Genomic DNA, 24,627 nt, shown 5'->3' on the forward strand with positions numbered 1-24,627 from the left:
AGTTTAACTCGTAAAATTTATGTTTACAACATTAAAACTAAAGGGACTGTATATTTATGGGAACACAGTTTGAAGCAAAAAGGACTATTATAAATCTAATCACAGCTCTAATATTCAAGAACATACTTGGTTTCATGATGGCAGTTAGGGAGGAAAAAAAAAAATCCCTGGTGGAGTGAGGTAGATTTTCATATTCTAGTTTGATGTTTCTCAAGTGTGGTTCCCGGACCACTTCTGTGTGAATCACGCGAGGTTCAGGTGAAGCTGGAGATCCCGGGCCTAACCACAGACCCCTTGGATCAGAAAACAGAAGGAAACATTTCAAGCCAGTCTAGAAGTTTCTTTTCTTTCTCTCATTTGTGCCCCCATGCTGCCACCAAACACTGTAGTTTTGACCCTAAAAGCCCCTGGACCCTTGCTTAAGACCACATGGATGCAGCAGTGTGTTGGGTTGAGCTGTTTGCTTTCAGGATAGCAGTGCTGCTCAGTGGGATGTCCTGTGGTGATGGGGCTGTCCCATGTCTGCTTTGTCCAATAAGATAGCTGCTAGCCACATGTGGCTACTGAGCACTTGAAAGGCAGCTAGGGAGACAGAAACAAGCATTCAATTTAGTTTAATTTTAATTAGTTTAGCTTTAAGTAGCTTGGGCTTGGGGGTAACAACGGAGATAGTTAGACATGAATGGATCTGGGATATTCTTAGAGGTAAACAGGATCGGACTGGATGGTGATGATTTGAAAACTGGAGGAGGGCAGTGTAGACTCTAGAGGCCGCCTGGGTGTCTGGCTGCTGAGTGAAGAGGGAGCCATTTCTGACACAGAGAAGCATGGGGAGGAACAGACTTTGAGTGAAGGAATGATGGGCTCCATTACAGACATCTTAAGAGGTATTCATGAACACTCAGATTTTGCTGGTCTGGGACACACTGGGTTTCTTTAGGTGATTTTGCTCATCTCTCCTCTGAGGCATATCCATTTTATTCCACATTTCCAAATTATCAGAGAGTAATGATCACAGAGTTGGAGGTCAGTTTCTTGTCCCTCATTTCTATACCAAAGAAATTCCACACTAAAGTTCTTAATGTACTAGCAAATTTTGCTCTAGATTTTTTCAAGTTAGTTTTTTAAAAGTTTGAACATCTTGATTCACAGGAGCAATTTTATCAATAGAACTGTGATACTGAGGTAATAAGAAAGTTGTATCTGATCTCTGCCCTCCAGTTCCTGGCACAGAGCTCATAAAACTCTTGGTATTTTCTGAGTGATCAGGGTGAGAAGTGTTTTTTGTTATTAATAAGCACCTTCTAATCATACCTGAATTTATGCTGATGAGATGACTCTTGGAGGATGGGGGTTGGGGGCCAGAGAAACTAACCATGTGATTAGAGGAACTTTCAGTCCTAACCCCCAGCCTCCAGAGAGAAAAGAGGGGCTGAGAATTGAGCTAACTGCCAATGATTTAATCAACCATGCCTATGCAATGGAATCCCCATAAAAAACCTTAAGTGAGGCCGGGTGCGATGGCTCAAGCCTGTAATCCCAGCACTTTGGGAGGCCGAGACGGGTAGATCACGAGGTCAGGAGATCGAGACTATCCTGGCTAACACGGTGAAACCCTGTCTCTACTAAAAAATACAAAAAACTAGCCAGGCGTGGTGGCGGGCACCTGTAGTCCCAGCTACTCGGGAGGCTGAGGCAGGAGAATGGCGTGAACCCGGGAGGCGGAGCTTGCAGTGAGCTGAAGTGAGCTGAGATCTGGCCACTGCACTCCAGCCCGGGCGGCAGAGCGAGACTCCATCTCAAAAAAAAAAAAAAAACAACAACAAAACTTTAAGTGAAAAGGTTTGGGGGTTTTAGTTGGTGAACGCATCGAGGTGGAGGGAGGGTGGTGGGCCTGGAGAGGGCATGGAAGCTCCATGCTGCCCCCCATACATTGCCCTGTGCACCTCTTCCATTTGACTGTTGATGTGTATCTGATAAAACAAATCAGTAATAGTAAGTAAGGAGTGTCCCTGAATTGTGTGAGCCATTCTTGCAAATTATCAAACATGAGGTGTGAGGATGTGATGGGAACCCCCAACTTATAGCCAATCAGTCAGGAGTACAGGAGGCAATGACTTGCAACTGGCGTCTGAAAAGGGGGCAGTCTTGTGAGACTAGCCCTTAACCTCTGGGGTCTGTTTAACTCCAGGAAGTTAGTGTCAGATATGAATTGCAGGATCCCTTCCCACTCCAGCTGATATATGGAAAGCTGGAGAATTGGTTGGTGTGAGGGGAAAACTCCACACATCTGGTATCAGAACTCTTGTGAATAAAAACGGATCATAGTAAGAGCTTAGCTACTCAGGCAAGTCTATAACCACAAATTCAAAATGATATTAAATTACCCTGGTAGACCACCATTCTGGATCATTTCTGTGCAAAAACCTTTAAAGTCTCACTAGGAACTCTGTAGGCTGCATGGACCAATATAATAACCACTAGCTACATGCAGCTATTTGAATCTAAATTAATCAAAACTAAATGTGAAACTCAGCTCCTCAGGCACACCAGTTCTGTTTCAAGTGCTCAGTGGCCACATGAGGTTACTGACTACCATACTGGCAGCACATAGAACATTCTGGAACGTCATCACAGAATGTTCTATCGGACAGTGTCAAGTTAACTGAAAGGTTCTCAAGGAAGGAAAAGGCTAGATGAGTTGATGGTGCAAACAAAGGGGAGTGTGGAGAGTAAGAGATTCAGTTTGAGAAACAGAGCCACGTCAGCTAGGCTACAGCAGGAGACTGCGTTTCATTTTAGGACAAAGGGAGGCTGTGGGGTTTAAACAGAGCAATAGCAGGAAGATGAGTCAGGAGACTACAGAAGTGGTCCAAGAGAAATTACAATGTACAGGGAGAAGTGGTCAAGCGAAGAGATGGAAGGTGCGTCCTGTAGAAGGGAGAGAAGAGCAGGCTTGCTAATGGATGGTAACATTTGGAAACAGCAGCAGTTTTAATTAACCCATTTTACTCACTGTCATTTACCGTGCCTGGGAAAAAAAACGAGAGAGATTTTCTGAATGTTCTTATACCTGAAAGTGAAACTGGTTCACAAAATAAACACATACATAATCCAGTGCCAAAAACTGGTGATTTATAGAAATCACCCCGGTTTTATTTTTTTCAACAAAGGAAAAAAAAACATGGTTCAATAATTCAGCATTTGGGACATTGGCAAATACTGTCTGTATTGTTCAAAATAAGTGTTCCTGGCTTTGAGCTCTGCAACACATACTGATGGCCCAGGAACCTTCTTCCACAGTTCTAATAAAACGAAGGACCCACACATGGAGTTTATGTGAGTCAACAAAAGATGCTCTATCACAATGTGCGTAAAAAGAAAGTTTGAAAAATATTCAAAAATCTAAAGGAATACAAACACTCCTATTTGGTTTCGTTTTTGTTCATCTTCATTATTATTTTTTAGTTGTTGAGGAAAATTTTTTTTTTACTGTAAGAAAGGAGTTATATGACTTTATAAGTGGAAACCAACAAGTTGCTGGCTAATACACACTTTCCCTCCAAGTCAAGTAGCTTTTTCCCCCGAAAGCCTCTTTCATGATTTTCGTTATGGTTCAGAAAAGTAAAGAAAATGATTTCAAGTATTCAACTCCTATCAAAAATTGGTATCAAAAGTAATAGAGGACCTAATTTCTTTATAATTCCATGTTTTAAAAAATAACTTAAGAAGCAAGAGGTCCGGCCCTTTACTTGTATAAATACAACAACAGAACTAGAGTTTCTTAAGACAACGTGGAGAAGAGTCCGTGTTTAGCACCTCAATCATCGATCTTAACGTTGGAAACGTTTCTGATACTGACGGAAGAGTCTTATAAGAAGGTGAAATACTGAAAAAGAAAAACACAAAGTAGCGGTATGAAAATTAACAAAATTTGCAAAAAAAAAAAAAAAAAGGCAGCGCTTATATTTTTCCTATCATTATATTTATTATATTCATTCTGTAATATCAAACAATGTTAGAAAGGCAGGGAGGAGCTGTGAACAGAATGGCTCCTCTCACAACGGCCTGTGGTATCAGCCGACGTGTGACAAGTTGCTTGGAAGTTAAACCAGAGCTTTGAAAAAGCAAATTAGACTCTTGATTCACATGTCCAGCTGCGGTGCATGCTGGGCTTGGAATCAAAAGACACAGGTTTCAGGTCCAACTTCACTCCTTATTAGCTTTCTTTACCTCTCTAGGCTGCACTTCCCTGATCTGTCACAGGGACAGTGTTCTTAACTTGCAGAGTTACCATGAGCTCTGAATGAGATAAGGTATTTCGAGGTACACTGTAAAGTGTCAACTGCAGGATGTAAGGTAGCATTGTTATTCTTTCCTTAAAGAATGTTCAAAAGATTCACATTGTACAATTATGTAAAAACAGAAGCAAGACCTTTGGCCTGGTGGTCGTATTACTAAAACATGTGCAAACTAACAAATCTGAAACAAGAATGTACCAGGACAAGGTGTAACTGTTAGAAGCTTTCACTGCAAAGCTAAATTACAAATTGAGCAATGGCGGACTACAGGCACAAATTTTTCTGTTTTAAACAGAATATAAATTACCCAGCAATAGAGTGGTTGCTATGTCAAATAGATGTGAAAGGCAAAACTGGGGGTGGTTGGGATGTAAAAAAGCAGGAGAAGGGGCAAGAATAACTAAGGTTGAACAGTGAGGCTTACTTATTCTTCAATAACATCTGAGGCATCTATGAATTTAATTTCACACACTTCAAATTCACAGTCCTCTCCAGTGCTTCTGGAAACAAGAGCCAGGAACGATCACGGTCTGCTAGACTCCTCACACACAGTGACCGTCAGGGATAATTCCTGGCTGCTATAAAATTCCTGGCTGCAATAAAATGCAACTAAGTAGGCTAAGTGCTACCACTCAGAGTAATGTAAAATGGGCTCTGTCTACAAGTTCAAATACTCCTGAATACTGAGCCTAAGAGTAAGTAGGCCAAAAGAAGTGAATACCTGATCATATAAATAAGATTTTGGTAATTTTCTTTTGCCAACTACTTTTTAAATTTTTTATTCATGGTTCTTTTTTTTTTTTTTAAGAGTCAAGATGTCACTCTGTCACCCAGTCTGGAGTGCAGTGGTGCAACCATAGCTCACTGCAGCCTCAAACTCCTAGGCTCAAGCGATCCTCTCGCTTCAGCTGCCTAAGTAGTTGGGACTACAGGCACACACCACTATGCCCAGCTAATTTTAATTTTTTTTGTAGAGGGGAGCAGTTTCACTATGTTGCCCAGGCTGGTCTCAAACTCCTGGCCTCAAATGATCCTCCCACCTCAGTGTCCCAAAGTGCTGGGATTACAGGTGTGAGCTACCGCGCCTGGCCTTCATAGTCCATTTTTATCCATACATTCACCCTTAAAAGGTTATCTTATACGACAGCAAAACACTTTAACCTTGAAAAAGTGGATCAAATTCATTGTACTACATATTAACTTATAAAAATGAGTATAATAATTCCAATTTTCACAGAGCTCCAAAGTAACAGAAAACTCCCTTTCCTCCTCCAGTTATGACACCCTTGCGTGGACCCCCCTCAAGTAGTTACCTTTTCAAGTTCATCCAGCTTTTGGCGACTTTGCTAAAGGCCTCTGAACCAGGGGCTGTCATAGCTTCAAAGTCTACTAACTGAAAAAGAAAGACATTTAGGAACATTACTAAACGTGGAGGACACAGGCTCGGCTGGAGATCGGTGTAACTTGTGTACCTTAAAATAAAAATCTGTAAATTGGGACTTAACACACAACCAAGCATGTCTCCCTTCCCCTCCAACGTACCTTCCCTTTGGGAATTTTTCCTGCTACTTCTTTCCCACTTGCCATCAGCGCTCCCACGATGACCGAGTAAGCGATCACACTATTTAAATAAAGAACAGTGGTCAATCCATCCTGAACGGTCTACAGTTACCATGGTAAATTTCACCATGGACTTCCCATCATGAAAGATAAAATTTATTCAAAATTTCTTTTGAATAAAACACTAAATGTTTCATTTAACATGAAAATATGTCTATTTGTTTAAGAATAGTTTACTATTTACTATCAGAATGTATTTACTGGCCAGGCGAGGTGGCTCACACCTGTAATCCCAGCACTTCGGGAGGTCAAGGCGGGCGGATCGCTTGAGGTCAGAAGTTTGAGAGCAATATGGTGAAACCCTGTCTCTACTAAAAACACAAACATCAGGCTGGGCATGGTGGCTCATGCCTGTAATCCCAACACTTTGGGAGGCCGAGGCGGGTGGATCACTTGAGGTCAGGAGTTCAAGACCAGCCTGACCAACATGGCAAAACCCCATCTCTAACAAAAATACAAAAAATTATCCAGGAGTGGTAGCATGAGCCTGTAGTCCCAGCTACTTGGGAGACTGAGGCAGGAGAATCGCTTGAACCTCGTAGGCAGAGGTTGCAGTGAGCTGAGATCATGCCACTGCACTCCAGCAATGCATGTATACAATAAAGTTCGTAAATACAAATACATATGTTAGTCTTACTTTTTAAGCATTAGAAATGCTGGCCTTCAAGGAAGAAATGCAGAATACATTCTCACAATGTACTAACTGATAGATGGTTTGGAGCTTTGGGCGTGTGTGTGAACTGCCAGGGCTCCGAGGTGGCTGTTAGAGCCAGGAGATTGTGGGATACCTTTGCCTGCTGGCTCGGAGGCTCGTGGGGCAAGGTCTGCTGCCCTGCCACTCCAGAACGAGTATAGAGCTGTGAATGTGCAGGTCTGGGGTAGGAGGCGTTTGCAAGATGCTGTGCTTCTGTTCTTGGTGAGGGGAGAGAGGGGGCGGGCTGGTTCTGGGTGGAAGGAGCTGGCAAAAGGCCATGGGACCCGCTATTGTAACCACAGTGTTGTGCTTTTCGCAAAACAAATCGGCTCAAGATAAAGACAGCTCTCGCCCATGAGATAATGCATCCTAGCAGGGGGAAAGGATGGCACGAGCACCTTCAGAGAAAGCTAACAAGTGCCACGGGCGGACACCAAGCAAAGCGAGTCAAGGTGATTCATGGGGTTCTCCAGCAGGGAAGACTTCAGAGGCTAAAGACATGTGCCCTGCATCCTCCAGGGCCCCAGGGCTGAAGACGAAAGCGGCAGAGAAGGCAGGGAGATGTGGCGGACAGCCCATGCGGAGAGCCAAGGGGAGGAGAAAGAGCAGCGGAAGACAGCGGTGCTGCAGCCAAGGCAAATCGGGGCAGGGCAGGGCTGGCACTGTGCATTGTGCATACTGCCAAGCTCGGCCTGAACCCATGGTTTTCAGAAGGTGCTGGAGAGCTGCAGGGCACAGAGAGGAGCAGGAGCAAAGCTAGCTGCAGTGGGTATAGGGAAGAGAGAAACAGAAGTGTGGGAAGCACAACCAACAGACTATTTAGGACTGAAGGGATGTAGGGATGAGGGAGAGTTGAGGACAATCAGAGCTGCACTTCCTTCAATGTCACACAGGAGCCAGCAGAACTGCTGCAAGGACAAAGGACAAAGGATGGATGCTGGCTGTTGAGCACGGTGCCTGCACGTGGGGCCCACAGGCAGTGATGTGTACAGGCCTCACATCACTTATTCAGTGGACACAAATAGCAATATTATGCTGATAACATTTATGTTTCTATTTCATTTCAATGAGTCTTAAATACTATAACCAAATTTACTATCGCATTTAGGGGAGTTTTACTTCCTAAAGCATTAATCAAAGATAAAGACATTCAAGTGTATTATTTTTAGCCAAAACATCTTAAGTTCAAGTATGTGCCAGCAATGGCAAAAGGCCATTTACATGATTTACTGCACACAGTACTGGGAAAAGGAGAATGAAATGAAAACTCTACAGTCATAGCCCTTGTTTTAATGATACCTAAAAAACTCCTGATATACAAGTAGCAAGAATTTATCCAAAATAATAAAAATAGTACAGAGTGACTGGTGGCCCCAAAGTATAAAACATGAGGATTACGGGTCGCCTGACAGCCCAAAATGGAAAAGGGAGAGGAGGAGGAAGTTCAGTAAGAGGCTGGCAAATACCAAAAATTAAAACACACTGAGCACGGCGCATGGTACACAGTAAACTTCCCATGAACTTGTGTTGAATGGATGAATCCCTATCCTATTAAACGTAAGCACAGTATATTAGAACTGTCTTCTATAATTCTTTTGATGATGTGATAGACTAAGGAAATATTTTTTCGTGTAGATTTTGGAAAAAAAATAGGGAGCTCCTTACCATTTCTTTGTGTACTCTGTACCTACATCCATAACAGGAAGGATAAGCAAAAAAGAACACATTTCTCAATTTAAAATAATTTTAATGACAGGATATTACTTACCTGGATCCTCGAGACAGTGGCATTAAATTATAAAAGTAATAAACTAAGGATAATATTAAGTTGCAGACAGCATCAGCCTCCTAGAAAAAAAGACACAGGCTCATAAACTTAAATACTAGATTACGAACTAATTTTTCATTAGGTGACAGGACACACAAGTATAATTTACACCAAGAAAAGGATTGTTTTCTTCCTCTCCCATAAGAACCTACTTTTCAAATTCTTGAATATTCTATACCCTTTTGTATCATTTTTTCCAATTTAGTTCAATTTAGAGCAATGTTTTCCCACCTGTTTCTTAAACTGCAACTCTTTGATAAACATAAAAATCTCAGTCTCCTTTAATGTTATTTGAAATGTCAAAATATATATTGTGACTAAAATTTTAAAAGGCATTTATTAACACCAAATATGTTTCCTCAAACAACATGCATCCTTACCCCAAACGATCTGGGTAAGCCCCTTCCCCTACTCTGCATTGAGATTTGGATGATGCTCAATTATGTATATAAACTTAGATGTTTAATTATATGGATGCAGTGATTAAATGTTGGAGAAATAAGGTGACTTTTCAAGGGTAAGGGGCATCTGTCCACTGCAGAACACAGGGAGGGGGTGTGGTGGGGATAGAATGTCCACCATACCCTGCTGCCTGCAACGACGCCACCTCGAGTCCAGGCGGACAACCAAGGGAGGAAGCCACAGACCAGGAAAGGACCATTAAGTGCAAAGTATACACAACTTCATTGTACTTTCCTTGCCATTAACTCATCAGAATACATCATCCAGTTTACATTCAAAAGCTCATTATAAATATATGGTTATAAGCAACAACCACAACAAAGGGAAGAAAATGGAAGGAAAAGGTGAAGAACAGGTCATTTTCATTATGGACCAACTTTTTTATATTTTGTCAAAGCCCAAACTTACGATAATGCTGTAGCACAGTACTAAATTATTAATTTATTATCCTCCCCATTACTGTAGTTACTAAATACGAGAATTTTTGCCTATAAGAAATAATAAATATTTTTTAGGTCAATTCAATCCAATTTCAAGCATAAGATGTACAATCTCAATGAAAGGGCAGAGGTTCAAAAAGTTTTAAAAAGAATCATGAGAAGAACAGAAAAATGGAAACAAAGAGAAACCTACCCCAAATTCTGAGGAAAGAATCAATACTTTTCCTTTTGCTGTCAAATCTTTATAAAGCGCATCTATTTCAGCATGATATAATTGTGTCCTTTCTTCCGTGGTTTGAGTTTCCACAGAAAATAATATATTGCCAACTCTGAAAATACAAAAATAAGTGTCAAAGGCATGTATTATAAGTTCAAACAGCCAAACACAGAAAGTTTTTTTAAAAACCAAAGAGCATGCTGATGTGGCACTAAACATACACAGGAATGTGCCTTACCTTTCTAACTACAGACAAGCAAGGCAGGTGTCATGAGAATGCATTATTTCTTCATAAAATGTGATAGTTGCCTCACCTTTAAGTGATCAGTAACTCATTTGCTCATAGTTAAGTCTAACTACATGTACTTATTACACAAACTTAAGCTAATATGTGGAAAACAATTACACACAGTAAAGAATGGATTTGAACAACCAGTAAATATTTTCTAAGCCACCCCATTAGGATTGAAGGTCACAAGCAAGAACTGCGTGTAGGAAGATAGTTCAGGGACGACAACATGGTTTTGTTTTTTATCAAAACAAAAAAAAAGTGGAGCTTAAGGTCCACTTAGGTTCTATGGAGGATATAAGTTTGATACAACAGGCATGTTTTGTATAATGCCACCAGCAAAGTTTGCATTTAGTCCTTGGAGCCTACAAAGAAAAGTCCAGCTGCTGCCTTGATTGAGGAAGGAAGGAAGAAACTGGGCCACAAATTGTTATTATTAGAGATGGGATCTTGCTCTACCATCCACGCTGGAGAGCAGTGGCATGATCATAGCTCACCGTAGCCTCAAACTCTTGGGCTCAAGTGATCTTCCTGCCTCAGTCTCTTGAGTAGCTAGGACTACTGGTACGCACCTGTAGTTATTTTTAAAAATCCATTGCAGAGGCAGAGTCTCACCATGTTGCCCAGGCTGGTCTCAAACTCCTGGCCTCAAGCAATCTTCCCATCTTGGCCTCCCAATATGCTGGCATGAGCCACCACTTCTGGCCAAGGGCCACAAATCATTATGAAACCATGATTCAGGTCATAATGTAGCTCATCAGAGGTTCAAAAAAAGAATCTAATTTGGACAACATAGAAAAAAGCAGGAAAGGTCTCATGGGAGAAGTGGCCTGAACATGGGTCGGGATGGGAGTGAGAGACCCAGACATCAGAAAGCAGAGGTGAACTGGGGAACAAGCATTCCAGTCGGACTAGCAGGCCAGGTTCCAACAGGGAGCGGTCCAGGTCAAGCAGGAAATGTCTGAGGCTGTGAATGCCTGGCAGGGACGCTGGTTTGCGTAGCCACAGGAAATGGCTGCGTATGGACAGGGGAGAGATTTGCGGAGCTAGGGGAACGTCCAGTGAGATGGAGCTTTAGTAACATTGGTGAAGCGCTGCTGAAGCAGGAGACAGGAGATGGGATGCCAGGCAGAGTCGTCTCGAGGGGTCAAGAGGCCCAGAGCAAGGGAGGCAACAAGTGGAGCGAAGCAGGCAATTGAGGAAAGACGTCACATTTCAGGGGGAGAAATTTCATGTACAGTTGACCCTTGAACAACATGGGTTTAAACTGCATGGATCCACTTATACGAGGATTTTCTTCCGCCTCTGCCACCCCTGAGACAGCAAGACCAACTCCTCCTCAGCCTACTCAACGTGAAGATAATGAGGATGAAGACCTTTATGAGGATCCACTTCCACTTAATACATAGTTAAGTATATTTTCCTTATGATATTCTTTTTTTTCTTTTTTTGAGACAGAGTCTCACTCTGTCACCAGGCTGGAGCGCAGTGGCGTGATCTTGGCTCACTGCAACCTCCCCTTGTGGGTGCAAGCGATTCTCCTGCCTCAGCCTCCTGAGTAGCTGGAATTACAGGTGCGTGCCACCATGCCTGGCTAATTTTTGTGTTTTTAGTAGAGATGGGGTTTCACCATATTGGCCAGGCTGGTCTCGAACTCCTGACCTCATGATCCGCCTGCCTTGGCCTCCCAAAGTGCTAGGATTACAGGCGTGAGCCACCACGCCCAGCCGACTTTCTTAATAACATTTTCTTTTCCCTAGCCTACTTTACTGTAAGAATACAAAATGTAATACATATAACATATAAAATATGTGTTAATCAGCTGTTTTTGTTTTTGGTAAGGCTTCTGGTCAACAGTGGGCTATTAAATTTGGGGGTAGTCAAAGGTTATATGCAAATTTTTGCCTGCTAGGGGTGGGAAGGTCAATCCACCTAACCCCTGAGTTATTCAAAGATCAACTGTACTTATACAGTAATTTCATTTCTGTTTGGGAATCTGATCTGAGGATACATATCATGGATGTGTGAAAAGGGAGGAGAACACTTTTTACATTAAATAGCACACCCTGCAATCAGGGGAGAATGATCTTTATTGGGAACGTACTTTGATAAGAAGCTTAAGGTGAAGATCAAGACTTCAAAGATATAGAAAAGCCCTGAAATCTAGAAGTTGGTGAACTGGTGTTTACTCATGAAGGCTTGTTTAAGTTGTTTTTTGTTTGTTTGTTTTGGTTTTTTTTTGAGACGGAGTCCTCCTGTCGCCCAAGCTGGAGTGTAGTGGCGCAACCTTGGCTCACTGCAACCTCCGCCTCCTGGGTTCACGCCATTCTCTTGCCTCAGCCTCCCAAGTAGCTGGGACCACATGCACCCGCCACCACTCCCAGCTAGTATTTTTGTATTTTTAGTAGAGACGGGGTTTCACCTTGTTAGCCAGGATGGTCTTGATCTCCTGACCCCATGATCTGCCCGCCTCAAACTCCCAAAGGGCTGGGATTACAGGCGTGAGTCACTGCGTCCCACCCTGTTTAAGTATTGATGTGAAACTTGAAGAGGCGGCTCCTTGTAGCTTAGAGGAAAAGTATGTGAGAAAGTCAGAGCCCAAGAGGCAGAGGGGCTGCAGAATGTGAGTCACAGTCTTATGTTGAGCAGGTGGAAACCAGGGGGAGGGCACGGCACTTCCCAAGGCTATGCACCTGAAGATGGGGTGTGTGTATGGGGGTGTGTGTGTGTTGGCGGGGGGTGTGCACGTGCACAGCTCAAGGCAATTCCACCCACAATTCAAGGAATATGGAGGCTGACAGACAAAGCTTGGATTTCAGATGTAAATAAAACTAGAGTTAACAAAAATGTTTACTACAGTGCTATTTATAAAGTAAAACAATCAGAAATACCCTAAGTGGTCAATAACAAAAAGATCAGAGAAATTCTACATCTATACACTGGAATATTATGCAATTACTAAAAATACTTTTAAGAATATGACTGGGGAAATGACTGTGATAATGTAATGGTAAGGGTAAATAGTGGAACAGTCTAACCTCAGTTTTTAAAGAAAGTAACTTGATTTTTATTTTGTTAATTTTGCTTATCTGTATATTCTAAATTTTCCATAAGATTATAGTACTCATTAATTATTAAAGCTGTTTCTCTCTCTCTCTCTACATAGATAGATAGATAGATAGATAGATAGATAGATAGATAGATAGATAGATAGGCTTACATATATATATATTTAAATCTACAATGGACTTCAATCTGCCAACTGCTCATCTTTTTTCATTTTATTAGTAAAAGCCTCCCTCGCGCCCCCCAAGGAACTTCAAAAACCCAGAAGAATGTCTTCCACAAACTACATCATACTTAGTATCTAGAAAGTCCTTAGATTTAGACAGTCAGATAATGTATCTGCTGGTGTAATACTTTAGATGTCAATTTTAAAAAATAACTGGTTATAACTGCTCACTGGACCTTGATACTTTTCATTTCAGGATGGAGCCAAAGTTCAACATGACAAAACTCTACAGCGACAATAAGCACAGGCACCCTTTCTGCCTCGTCTCTAGCTTACACCACATTAAGAAGCACACATACTTGTCTCCTGTAATCGTGATTGTGAATCCATCATATTCCTTCCCTTGGTCTTTAAGGCTGGGAACTTTCGTGTTCACGGTGAACCCATCCTTTGTTTTAGTATTAAACTGCTTTCAGGGAAAAAGAAAATTCACGTTACTAGTGTTTCATTCACTGTAAACCCCAACTGCAATTCTGTAGTGCTGGCTCTACCTTACATGTTTTTAAAAAGGGCCAAGGAGGTCATGTGATACAAGAGATAGTGTCCTGGTGGCCAAGGACATCTCTGCCTGTCCTCAGGCCCCAACAGAGCCCAGGTTATGCTCCCCACAGCTCCCACCAGAGGCCAGCAGAGAACCTCAGCACCAAAAGCTCACAGGTTCTTTTCATCAAGAAGGGGCACTGCTCACTTCTAAGAGCTCCCTTTGAATGTTTTCTCATGCCCATCTTAGTAGGCAGCAACTTTGAATCATGGCAGAATAGTTGCACCTAACATCCTGTAACTCAAAAATGCAACTTTCATACTAGTGCTCAAAGCAGAGTCTGATTTTTCTGAATAGTAGCCAGGATTATATCCACTAACTGGAGAACTTCATTCACACCCACACCCACCCAACTCTGTGGGCCACAGAGAAGTCGGTTAAGTTAAAGGAATTACTCAGAGTTAAGAATGGCCTTCGGGGTGATAAGTGTATGAACACAGTTTCAGATGTTAGCTTTCTGTTTAAAACCTTTGGGACAAACCTGCAATGGCAATAAACAAGTTTCAGAAAATGACCCCCAAATTCAGTTAACTTAATATTGCCTTTTTAAAAAAATTGATGGACTAGAAGTTAAGAGAAGCAACAGTAACGTAAGAGAGGCTGCTACTTCATGAGGGGAGAGTTTGTCTAGAAACAGAAAGATGCACCAGGTGTCACCAGCAGCCCAGAAGCCAGAGGATGAGTGGCACAGGCCATCAGGGCCACAGCAGGCACTGAACAGGCAAGCATCTTTCATGCAAAAAAGCTACTTTCAGAAGAAATGCGCTAACACACTATGTGCCAATTCTCATCTAATCCTCACAACATACTGATAGCACTAGGTATGGTCTCAGTCTTACAGATGAGAAACGAACTAGGTGAGACAAAGTCTGGCTGAGTCCCAGCCAGCAGGGAAGCCGCAGAGTTGGAATGTGAGAGTTGGAATTCACCAAAGGCCTTGGTGAATTCCAGTCCGCGTTACTTGCTAACAAACCGCCTCTAGGGGGCGCTGACATACACGTTAACTTGGTTTTTCATCAACAGCACCGTTGTGCCTTTCAGTGGAAGCTGACCTGGTGCATTTCACCAAGCACTTTAAACACTGAAGTATCTTGTTGTATATTCCGCTGTGTGTGCCTTGCAAAGTACCAATATATCTGTAATCCTGGGTAAAAGCTGGATGTATAATGCTGAAGTGGAATGTCATCCCACCACAGAGAACAAGCATCTTACATCTTCCAAACAGTTGGGACTTCACACCAAGAGGCGCATTGAGACTGGCGATGCCGCGTCTCTCCAGCTGCATGCTAAGTGACTACAGTCTTGTAGCCCACTCTGTTTTTCTTCTTAAACAAAGACATATAAAATATTAAAATCTCCCTAAGCTGATGTTGTATTCTGCCTAATACCACAGGACATCTAAATGCCTGACTAGAATACCCACAAGAAGGCAGCTGAAGCGCCCTCACACACACTCCAGTTTCCTTTCTATATGCTACATCTCAGGGCCTGTGGTGAAGCCATTCTGCCCCCTGTGGGGCACTGAGGGAATTTATGGGAGACTGATTATTACAGGGATTGGATAGTTGGGAGCCAAGATTACTATATGTCCCACAGTACAGGCGATTGTCACACATAATGTACGATTTTCTAATGTCCCACTGGATTTTCATGTAGATGAAGAACATGTTTATCATTTAATCAATATGTGGGCCTGGAACCGACTGTTTTGCACTTAAACACTGATTATTTATTATAAGTTTTCATACACACTGAATTTGCCAGGAATGTAAATAGCATATACATTAAGGAGTACACTATATATAGCTTGGAGCTTTGCTAAGCGTGGTTTACCATTTCAGAAAACCACATTGCCAATGACAACGTAGCTCACCAAATAACTCACAGATATGGGGCTGACGGACTTGTAACTGTCATATTCACCATGATTTTATGTGCAGGTGTGAAGCACTGGCTGCTGCTTTCCGGCTTCAAGAGAAGGCATGCCCGAATTTCCACATACTGAGATACACTGTGTGGACATTGTGTGAACTGAGATACTGAGATGACTTTGTGTGGACATTTTTTAGTAGGTGAGACATATTATCTATGAAGTTCATCCTAGTGCAATAAAAGAGTAAGTAAAGGGGGCATCTGAACATGTTTACTGAGTCAACACATTGAGTATGAAAAGGTTGAGGGCCGCTGTGTTAGTGCATCAGACCCTCACAATAAACTCTCCAAGGTAGGTCTGGCCAGAATATTTGGTCTTCAGCAGACAAAAACCTGGAATAACTGTAAAATAGGCTCATCTACACCCAGCCAGGTAGATGTGGGTCCTGGGTCAGATGCTCAGCTCTGTTCATGACATGCTACTTCCTCGTTATTTCTTAGAAATGGACACACTTTGCTTATTCATACAAATTTCCTAAATTTTACAAGAATCAATCTCATCTACTATAGCTACAAGGAAAACATTTACTGAAGTTCCACGTTAGTGTTCAAATCACTAATTGGAAAAGCAATTCTAACTGCTGTTGGAATGTTTTGGGGTAGTTTTACTCCTAGACGGAGGAAAGGTTCACACAGCTATAATTTCTTAATGGATTATACTTTAATCAAATAATTTCTGTCCCTTGTAGTGTTCTTCCCATTGAATTCAAATGTTTCCATTACTGATATTGCCACACATACTTTTCTTCTCATTAGCATTTGCCTGGTATACCTGGATCATACTATCTAGCTTTTTTTTTTTTTTTTTTAAGGAGATGGGGTCTCACTCTGTCACCCAGTGTGGGCAAGAGAGGAAGACCCTGTCTCAAAAACAAAAACAAAAACAAAAACCAGAAATTTATTCTGGAGGCTGGGAAGTCCAAGATCAAGGTGCCAGCATCTGATGTGAGCCTTCTTACTGCTGCCTCACATGACGGAAGGTGGAAGGGCAAGAGAGGCCACTCCCCGAAGCCCTTTTTATAATGGCATTAATCCGTTCATGAAGGCTCCACCATTAAACACTTCGCATTAGGCTCCACCTCCCAACATGTGTGTACTGAGGATTCCATTCCGACACATTCATTTTGGGGGGGAACACATTCAAACAATGGCATTTACTTCTCTAGTAATTAAAGAAAATAGGTTATTTTGCCTTCCTTTAAAGGGTACTGAGTTTTGACAGGTAGTAAAATCACTAGCAGATCCATTTAATCCTTTAGACTTAGTTTCATTCTTTGTTAGGGCAGTCTATTTAGAAATGGTTCTCAGTCCCAGGTTGTGAGCCTTACTGTAGAGTGTGGTCTTACTTTTACAGTGTGTCCTTTCTGAAGTCTTAACTAAACGCCTGAGGTGTTCACAGGATCCATCCACATTGGCAAGGCCGAAACTCCAATGTCTCTCAGCACACACACCTCTGATACCTCTGCTCAGCTTTCTTTCCCACAGCAGTCACTCTCTGCTGAGCCTCTCATGGTCTTTCATTGCATGTTCATGACCAAGGTCTTAGTCAAGGATGAAAAGGAGTGCTCACATTGACCCCTGAGCACTCCCCAGCCCACATGGCCTCCTTCTCTTCTATACTCTGCTCTGCAAATTCCAGCCACTTTGGCAGACCCAAACTCCACTCTCTACCTCCTTAGCTTAGCAAGACCACTGTACTCTGCTTGGGCTCCACATTACCATGCAGTGGTCTAATAAATACTCCCAGTAGAAACCAGGGGTGACAGTGAGATTCAGAGTCTTGTAATGAGCCAGTGCCTGAAAATAACTGACTTATATTTTGTCCAGTTTTATAACTGCAATCATGTAGAAGGGCAGCTGAGTACCAGTTACTCAGCTGTGGCCAGAAGCAGAATTCAATTATAAGTATTTTTAAGTTTTCTTTTTTCTATATTAACTGCTTCCTCGCAAGCTGAGTCTGATGCCTGTATGTTCATTTATTTTGGTTATTTTTCAGAATGTGTTCATACTAGTGATTTCAAATAGCATTTAATAATTCTGAATTCTGTTTTAAAAACTGCTGTTGGTTTTCTTTTCCTCTAAAAACATGGACTGCCATGCTGATGCTAAAGTTACCTTCATAATTGGAAGAAGGTCTTCTACTTTGTGTACCTTTTCCAGGGCTTCTCGAACTTCCAGCAATCCTTTAGGATTATTAGCTCTTAAAGAGAGACAGAGAGAGATGGCAACTGAGATTAATGCAGAACTATAATAATTAATCATGCTATTATCTTTAAGTTAAATAAATTGACCTCAATTTTGAGCTCAATATTCAAAATGGTAGGCCACAAATAAAGTTTCTAAATAATGGGATAGTTCAATTCTAATGAGTTTTGGACTATAGATGAAAATTAAGGAAACAGCAGCAGACGAGAATTAAGGAAACATTTAGAAGGCAAAACAGGAAAAAGCAGAATGGATCAATAGTCACTGTTTGTGTGAACATGTATGGCTATGAGTTTGATTCTGAAACCCTGATTTTCCTATTCCAGCTCTAAAATTAGATGTAGATGCTTTGTTTTGCTTTTTTCCTTTCTAAAGCTGCTCAAATGAAAGTATTCTGCTAGGTTTTTCCACCAATTTTATATTTACTTGGTGATATTTAAGCATTCAGATCTTTTTCCCCTAGTGCTCTGCTCATTGTTTTGTATATACCATCCTGCCTTTCAAGTGAAGGAGAGTAAGTATTAAAGCTGAAATCCCTAACAGATAAATCCAAAGAAACATCCTGCTTTATAGAAGAAAGAGACTAGAAAAGTCACAATAGTGCATGTAAAGTTAAAAACACTTCAGTTGAGGTCTATGGATTTTGTAGAGTTATTAAAAAGAAAGTGATAATGAAAGCCTTTATGATTCTAAACACTATGTAAACATTTGATAGACCTTGTTTAGCATGTCAACAGGCTTAGTTCTCAAGTTTCAAAAATACAACAAATATAAAATACATGAAATCAACTCATTACTAAGAAGGAGAAAATTAAAGGCTTACCCATGATAAACAAGAATTCTATCTTTAATAAAATGAAGTATTTTCTCAAAATATTCCAGGTATCTCATGTTGATCACTTGACCCCTATAAGGCAAAAATAATAAAATTAAGAATATTTTTATAGAAGAATATGCTCAAGCCAACATCTAATTTCAAAGTTAATTTAAAAAAAAATAAGAAACTATGAGAATAATGTAGAAAAAAAAAAGTCTGGGAAATTCACTTCGTAGTCAATGAGTGGAGAAGCAAAGCACTGTCTTAGCAAGACTGCCTGCCAGCTCACAGGGCCTATCCTGGCAGGAGAGGCATCAAACTCGGCGCCAGATCAGTCACAATGGGAAGACAAATCCCCCAGCCCTGAAGTGAGGTTCAGACTTTCATATGAGCGTCCTCTGACGGACCCCATCACTTGTGGGCAGTGTGCTGTCCCCTCCCTCAGTTTTCCCAACAGCATTATCGAATACCCTGTCTTGCTCTCTAGCTCACTAGCAGTCTCCTTTCCTCTACCCACTCTGAATATTCTTTTCCTCACATTTCTATCCCTTCTGATCTTTTTCTTTTACACTCTCTCCCAGAACTCCATGTTCAGCCAACATGCTGAGTCACATGACACAGCCGACTGCTCCCAGGACATCGCTCCCTGGATTCCTACCAGGCATCCCAAACCTCAAAGGTTACTGTCAAGTAAGAATTCCCTCCTGCACCCCACACTTCTTCCAGCCTCCCCACTAAACGTGTTCACCTACTTTTCATTCTGGTGCTCTCTCGCCTAATGGAACAACCATGTACCTGAGAGGGAAGGTGGCCTTCCTCTAACTCCATGCCCTCTCTGATTGCAGCCCACTGCCAGTGCTCCTGATTCTACCTTCTAAGAGTCTAGCTCTTCCTCTCCAACTCACTACCATACAGCTTTCGAGACCTTTGCACTTGTCCACCTGAACAACTACATAATTTTCCAACCTCCTCCCTTACCTCCGAGGTTCCTGCCTCCTCTCCAATCTATTTTGCCATCTGCTGCCAAGGTGATCATCCCAATGTGCAAATCTGTTCCTGTTACTTCTCTGCTTATAATCCCTGAATGGCTCACCATTGTCCTCAGGGGAAAAAATTCCTTAGCTTGGACTACAGAATGATTTATGTTCTGACTTCTGCCTATCTTTCTAGCCTCAATTCCTGATACTCCCTTAATTGCAAACTCACTACCTGGCATAACAAGTTAGTCACAGTTTTCTGATCATACCTAACTCATCCATTGGTCCATGTTAATCACCCCACCTCTCTGTTTTCCATTTTTCCAAATAGATCTGGTAGCACCAGAAGGCTGAATCAGGCACCCCTTCTCCGGGTTCCCATGGCATCCTGTGCATGTGATCACCTCACTCTTAACACACTGCATAGTAGTTGTCTGCTGGTCTGTCTGCTGTGAGCTTTCGGCAGGTGGGGCTGTATTTCCCTTCTGTATCCCCATCACACAGCACAGCACAGCACACTGGCTGATCCATGGTAGTCTTCAATTAAAGTTAGTTGCTTGAGTCTACCTATCTATATCACAAATTATTCCATGAGAAATAGGAATATACAAGCCACAAGGTGAAAATAAATTTTTCTAGAAGTTAAAAAAATATACATACAAATTATATTTCCATTAAAACCCAAACTTAAATGTCAAAGGTGTATAGAATATTTTCCTTTTTCTTTTTTTGAGGCGGAGTCTTGCTCTGTCACCCAGGCTGGAGTGCAGTGGCACCATCTCGGCTCACTACAAGCTCCGCCTCCTGGCTTCACGCCATTCTCCTGCCTCAGTCTCCCGAGTAGCTGGGATTACAGGCGCCCTGCCACCACACCAGGCTAATTTTTTGTATTTTTAGTAGAGACGGGGTTTCACCGTGTTAGCCAGGATGGTCTCGATCTCCTGACCTCATGATCCGCCCGCCTTGGCCTCCCAAAGTGGTGGGATTACAGGCTTGAGCCACTGCACCTGGCCTGAATAATATTTTCTTAATTCAGCTTCCTTGAACTAGAAGCATTTTAGAGGTGACACGACTACCATATTTATACATTTTATCTAAAATTAAATTCATTAAAAGATGGGCTGATAATATAGGTCCCCTTGAAACTGATATTCTTTAATATTTGTTCACCATTTATTTAGAAGGCAGCTAGGCACATAAAGAAAGGGTAAAGAAGTGAGCATTTCACCCATGTCCCCAACTAGCAGAGGCTCTGGACAAAACAGAAGTTTTCCAGCCAACCTGACTTGTCCTCCCCAGATGGCAGCTTAGTTACCAGATAGTGTTATTTATCCAAGCCCTTTGTGTATTGAGGTAGGATGGAGAGCCTTTCCTCCACAACGAGAGACTTGCCAAGAGCCATGTAGTATTATTAACAGAATATTATGGTAAATGTAATATTCTCCATCTAATCATTTTCTATGATGTTTTAGGACTCCTTAAAGACTGACACCCTAGGAAAACATCTGCAATCTACCCTTCGGTCATGCTCTATATTAGACAGAAGGGCCTGGGGAAGGAGCATGGCACATATTATGTTTCTTTCTGCAGCTGGGCTACAGGAAAGGAATGCAGGCAGGATTACGTAGGTGTATGTTCCCCGGTCAAAAAGTCACCAGGAAAGGAGCAATGGGTCACTCCTGGTCTCCATGGCCTGTGTCTTGAGAATAAACTCCTAGGAAAAGAAGAAAGATGCACAAAAAGTTCATACCTGATTAAATTGATATGGTTGTTAAAACCTCTGCTAAGACTTCGTGCTGGCATTTGATCTAACCACAGCACAGGCTGGTCTGGGTCAGCAATCCTATAAAACAGAGACCTTTATAAAACCAGAAGTGTTCAGAAGCATTCCAAATAAAACATGTAGAAGTGTTTGCAAAGGTGGTGGTAAAGCAACAGCTAGTCCATTATATGATGTTCATACCTACAAATTCCAAACAGATGTTCCAGCTAAACTGGGCGAGAAGCCAGGTAAAGGTAAAGGTTTAGGAGTGGAGCACAGTTTTTGTCATGCAAACGAATATCAAAGGTTACGCTAAACTAGCTAGTTGCCAGGCACACCATTAACTATAAAGGGACTGGTCCAGTGAAGTTCATTCAAAGGTACCACAGGTAATAGATCTGTTCTTTCAAAGAGACTGTTTCTAGAATGCTTCAGGTAAACAGGTGACTGGAAATGTGACAACGATCAATTCCTACTTTTTTTTTTTTTTTTTTTTTTTTTTTGAGATGGAGTCTTGCTCTCTCCTCTAGGCTGGAGTGCAGTGGCGCCATCTCGGCTCACTGCAAGCTCCGCCTCTCAGGTTCACACCATTCTCCTGCCTCAGCCTCCCGAGTAGCTGGGACTACAGGCGCCTGCCACCATGCCCGGCTAATTTTTTGTACTTTTAGCAGAGGCAGGGTTTCACTGTATTAGCCAGGATGGTCTCGATCTCCTGACCTCGTGATCCGCCTGCCTTGGCCTTCCAAAGTGCTGGGATTACAGGCATGAGCCACTGCGTCCGGCCAATCAATTCCTATTTTGAAAATATTAGTTAAGTGCATGTCAAAGAATAAAGATGCCAATAATTTCTGACAAACTTTAGAGAGGAAAACCTAACTTAGAAGGCCTGGTGTTAGCAAGCAAAACAGGGTTCATAGCCTGTTAGCTAAAACAGACTGATGTTATTTGACAATGATAAGATTTACAGTTTATTTTCACTGAGATGTCAGTTACCTTCTCCATTTAACTGCAATGTCAAACATGTCTCTCCACTGCATCAACCGTGTCTTTCCATTCATTCGAACTTTCGAGTTGGTCCATGTACGCTGCACGGCTTGCATGACCTCCAATGCAGCCAAACCCATAGCTATGAGAAAGGAATATCAAGAAGAATTAGTATACTTTAGAGGGACTGAGTTCCACCTACTTTACAGAGTCTCAGTGATAACTCAATAGTTAACACATCAAGGATCAGTTGTATTGGTGATATAATAAGACCCAAGGCATGTTTCAGTCATGATGGTCCTACTAAAATTAAAACCCATCAGAGTTAACCAGAGACAGCTCAGGTTGTCTGCTCCCAACTCTGCCTCTTACTAACCCAAGTGGAGGTTTGTATTCTTCCACACAGGGAGTAAGGAAATAGCTCCCTGGATCAGCTGTCTGATTTTAAGTAAGGACTTAAGACCTATATTCTAGTCTATACTACAGTAATAGCAAAAAAGCCAAGGATGGAAGGAGTCTTCTTTCAGAATTCAGTTTGAATGATTCTACACATTTCTATTCTGATCACATGGAGAATTTGAATAAGTACAATAAATGCTAATTTTTTAAAACACACAACACGGTTTAACCACCCTTGCTCTTATGCCAGGAATATTTTCATTTTCAGATAGCTTCCAGAATACCTCTGTGTATTCGCTTGTTTGGCAGGAAACCAGGTGTTTCATATTGCATCAGGGATCCCAAACGATCAGCCACACAAATCAGCTCCTGTACTTCAGGCTTATAACTCTCAAAATTCTGATGTAACACATCTCTGGAAGAAACATGTACATGATAAGGACTTTTCAACAGACATTTAGCAATCCAATTCCACCTGAAAAGCAGTCACTTCCTCCACTGGAAAACTAATGAAGCAGTCTACGACCACATAATCCTTACTTCAGTCCTTTGCACCCAACTATACCTCAGTTTAAAAGGGAATCTTTATGACAGCATGTGCATAATTGCCATCACATGCTGGTTAGTAACAGTGAAAACTATGATAACTAGTGTGCAATTCAGAAGACACCTCTTTCCATTATTTGCTTTGTAAACTTCTCCAGAAAACATACCTGAATGGATTGCCTTTTTCAACAAGCAACCAAACCTCTGCCCTTTGTCCATTCCTCACCCCTGCCCAAGTTGTATTAGAACAAGTATACTTGGAATGGTACATGGAAATACTATTGTTTAGCTGCCAACCTGCTTGATGCTTTTATAACAAAGACTGAAACTCTAAATTATAGGTTGTTCTGGGGATCTCCAAGACCACCCTCACTCAGGCTCAGAAATTGGCTGGGAGGGCTCAGTGGACTTAGAACTTGTGATTTATTATAGCAAAGGGACACAAAACAAAACCAGCAGAGGGAAGAGGCACCTTGGGAGAAGTCTGGAGGAAACCAGGCACAAGCTTCCAAGGGTCCTCTCCCAAGGAAGTCATATATGACACACTAAACTCTCCCAGCAATTAGTTGTGAACACGCATAAAATGCTGCCAACCAGGAAAGCTCATTAAAGACTCAGTGGCCAGGGTTATAGACACCTTCTGCCTGGCAAGTTCCCAAATTCCAGATACCCAGAAGGAAAGCACGTGTTCAATAGAAACCACATTGTTTGAACAAACAGTTTAGGCACAGAGAACCACTCCTATTAGTTTTGGGAGTGGTAGGAATCCCCTCGAAATCCAAGTTCCCAGATACCAACCAAGGTCACTCTTGCAAGCAGTCCTTTCTAAGGACAGCAGTCATAGGCCTGCTATGTTAATGCTTTTGTGCATAGAAATGTTTCTCAAAAAAGGACTGGTTAGAGAACATACAAAACTTCCATGAGCAATCAATTTTCTTTTTATTATTTTTGTTCATTTAATAGTTGAGACACATAGAAAACACAAAGTCAAATTACCCAATTTAAGAACTAGAGCTGAATTCATGCAGTTGTATCTCCTTGTATGCTGCTTTCCTATCCCATACTCCTGTCTCTTGAAATTTGTGCTCCTGATTCACTTACCTTTTTAAAAACTAGGTTTGTTACACACACACACACATATACACACACAATATACTCTACAGTTTTGTTTATGAACTTTGGGAGAAAAAAATATGTGATAGCACAGCCTACTGACTTGCTGCTTTTATTCAACACTACATTTAAAAATTAATCCACATTGTTGCCTGAGTCATTTGTTTATTCTGCTGTATAATATCCCATTGTGTGACTGTGACTGTAT

General features: G+C 41.7%; 1 protein-coding gene across 6 annotated transcripts in view; it reads right to left on the reverse strand.

Annotated features, from left to right (window-relative positions):
- Positions 1-3,113: 3,113 nt before the first annotated feature.
- TTC13 (tetratricopeptide repeat domain 13) overlaps positions 3,114-24,627 on the reverse strand; it is an 80,948-nt gene continuing 59,434 nt past the window's right edge. For 4 of the 6 annotated variants that reach the window (XM_030935594.1, XM_030935592.1, XM_030935591.1 and 1 more), the window contains 11 exons: positions 23,045-23,175; positions 22,371-22,503; positions 21,366-21,458; positions 18,645-18,728; positions 17,732-17,816; positions 13,443-13,552; positions 9,539-9,674; positions 8,384-8,463; positions 5,844-5,922; positions 5,615-5,694; positions 3,114-3,889 (listed from right to left, as the gene is read on the reverse strand). In XM_030935594.1, coding sequence (XP_030791454.1) covers positions 3,775-3,889; positions 5,615-5,694; positions 5,844-5,922; positions 8,384-8,463; positions 9,539-9,674; positions 13,443-13,552; positions 17,732-17,816; positions 18,645-18,728; positions 21,366-21,458; positions 22,371-22,503; positions 23,045-23,175 — 1,126 coding nt within the window. In that variant the 3' untranslated portion in view covers positions 3,114-3,774. The remainder of the gene's footprint in view (positions 3,890-5,614; positions 5,695-5,843; positions 5,923-8,383; positions 8,464-9,538; positions 9,675-13,442; positions 13,553-17,731; positions 17,817-18,644; positions 18,729-21,365; positions 21,459-22,370; positions 22,504-23,044; positions 23,176-24,627) is intronic. The other 2 variants (XM_030935593.1, XM_010374047.2) reach the window with 1 other exon arrangement.

This window comes from Rhinopithecus roxellana, chromosome 8 (assembly GCF_007565055.1).
Source record: "Rhinopithecus roxellana isolate Shanxi Qingling chromosome 8, ASM756505v1, whole genome shotgun sequence".
NCBI classification, from domain to species: Eukaryota; Metazoa; Chordata; class Mammalia; order Primates; family Cercopithecidae; genus Rhinopithecus; species Rhinopithecus roxellana.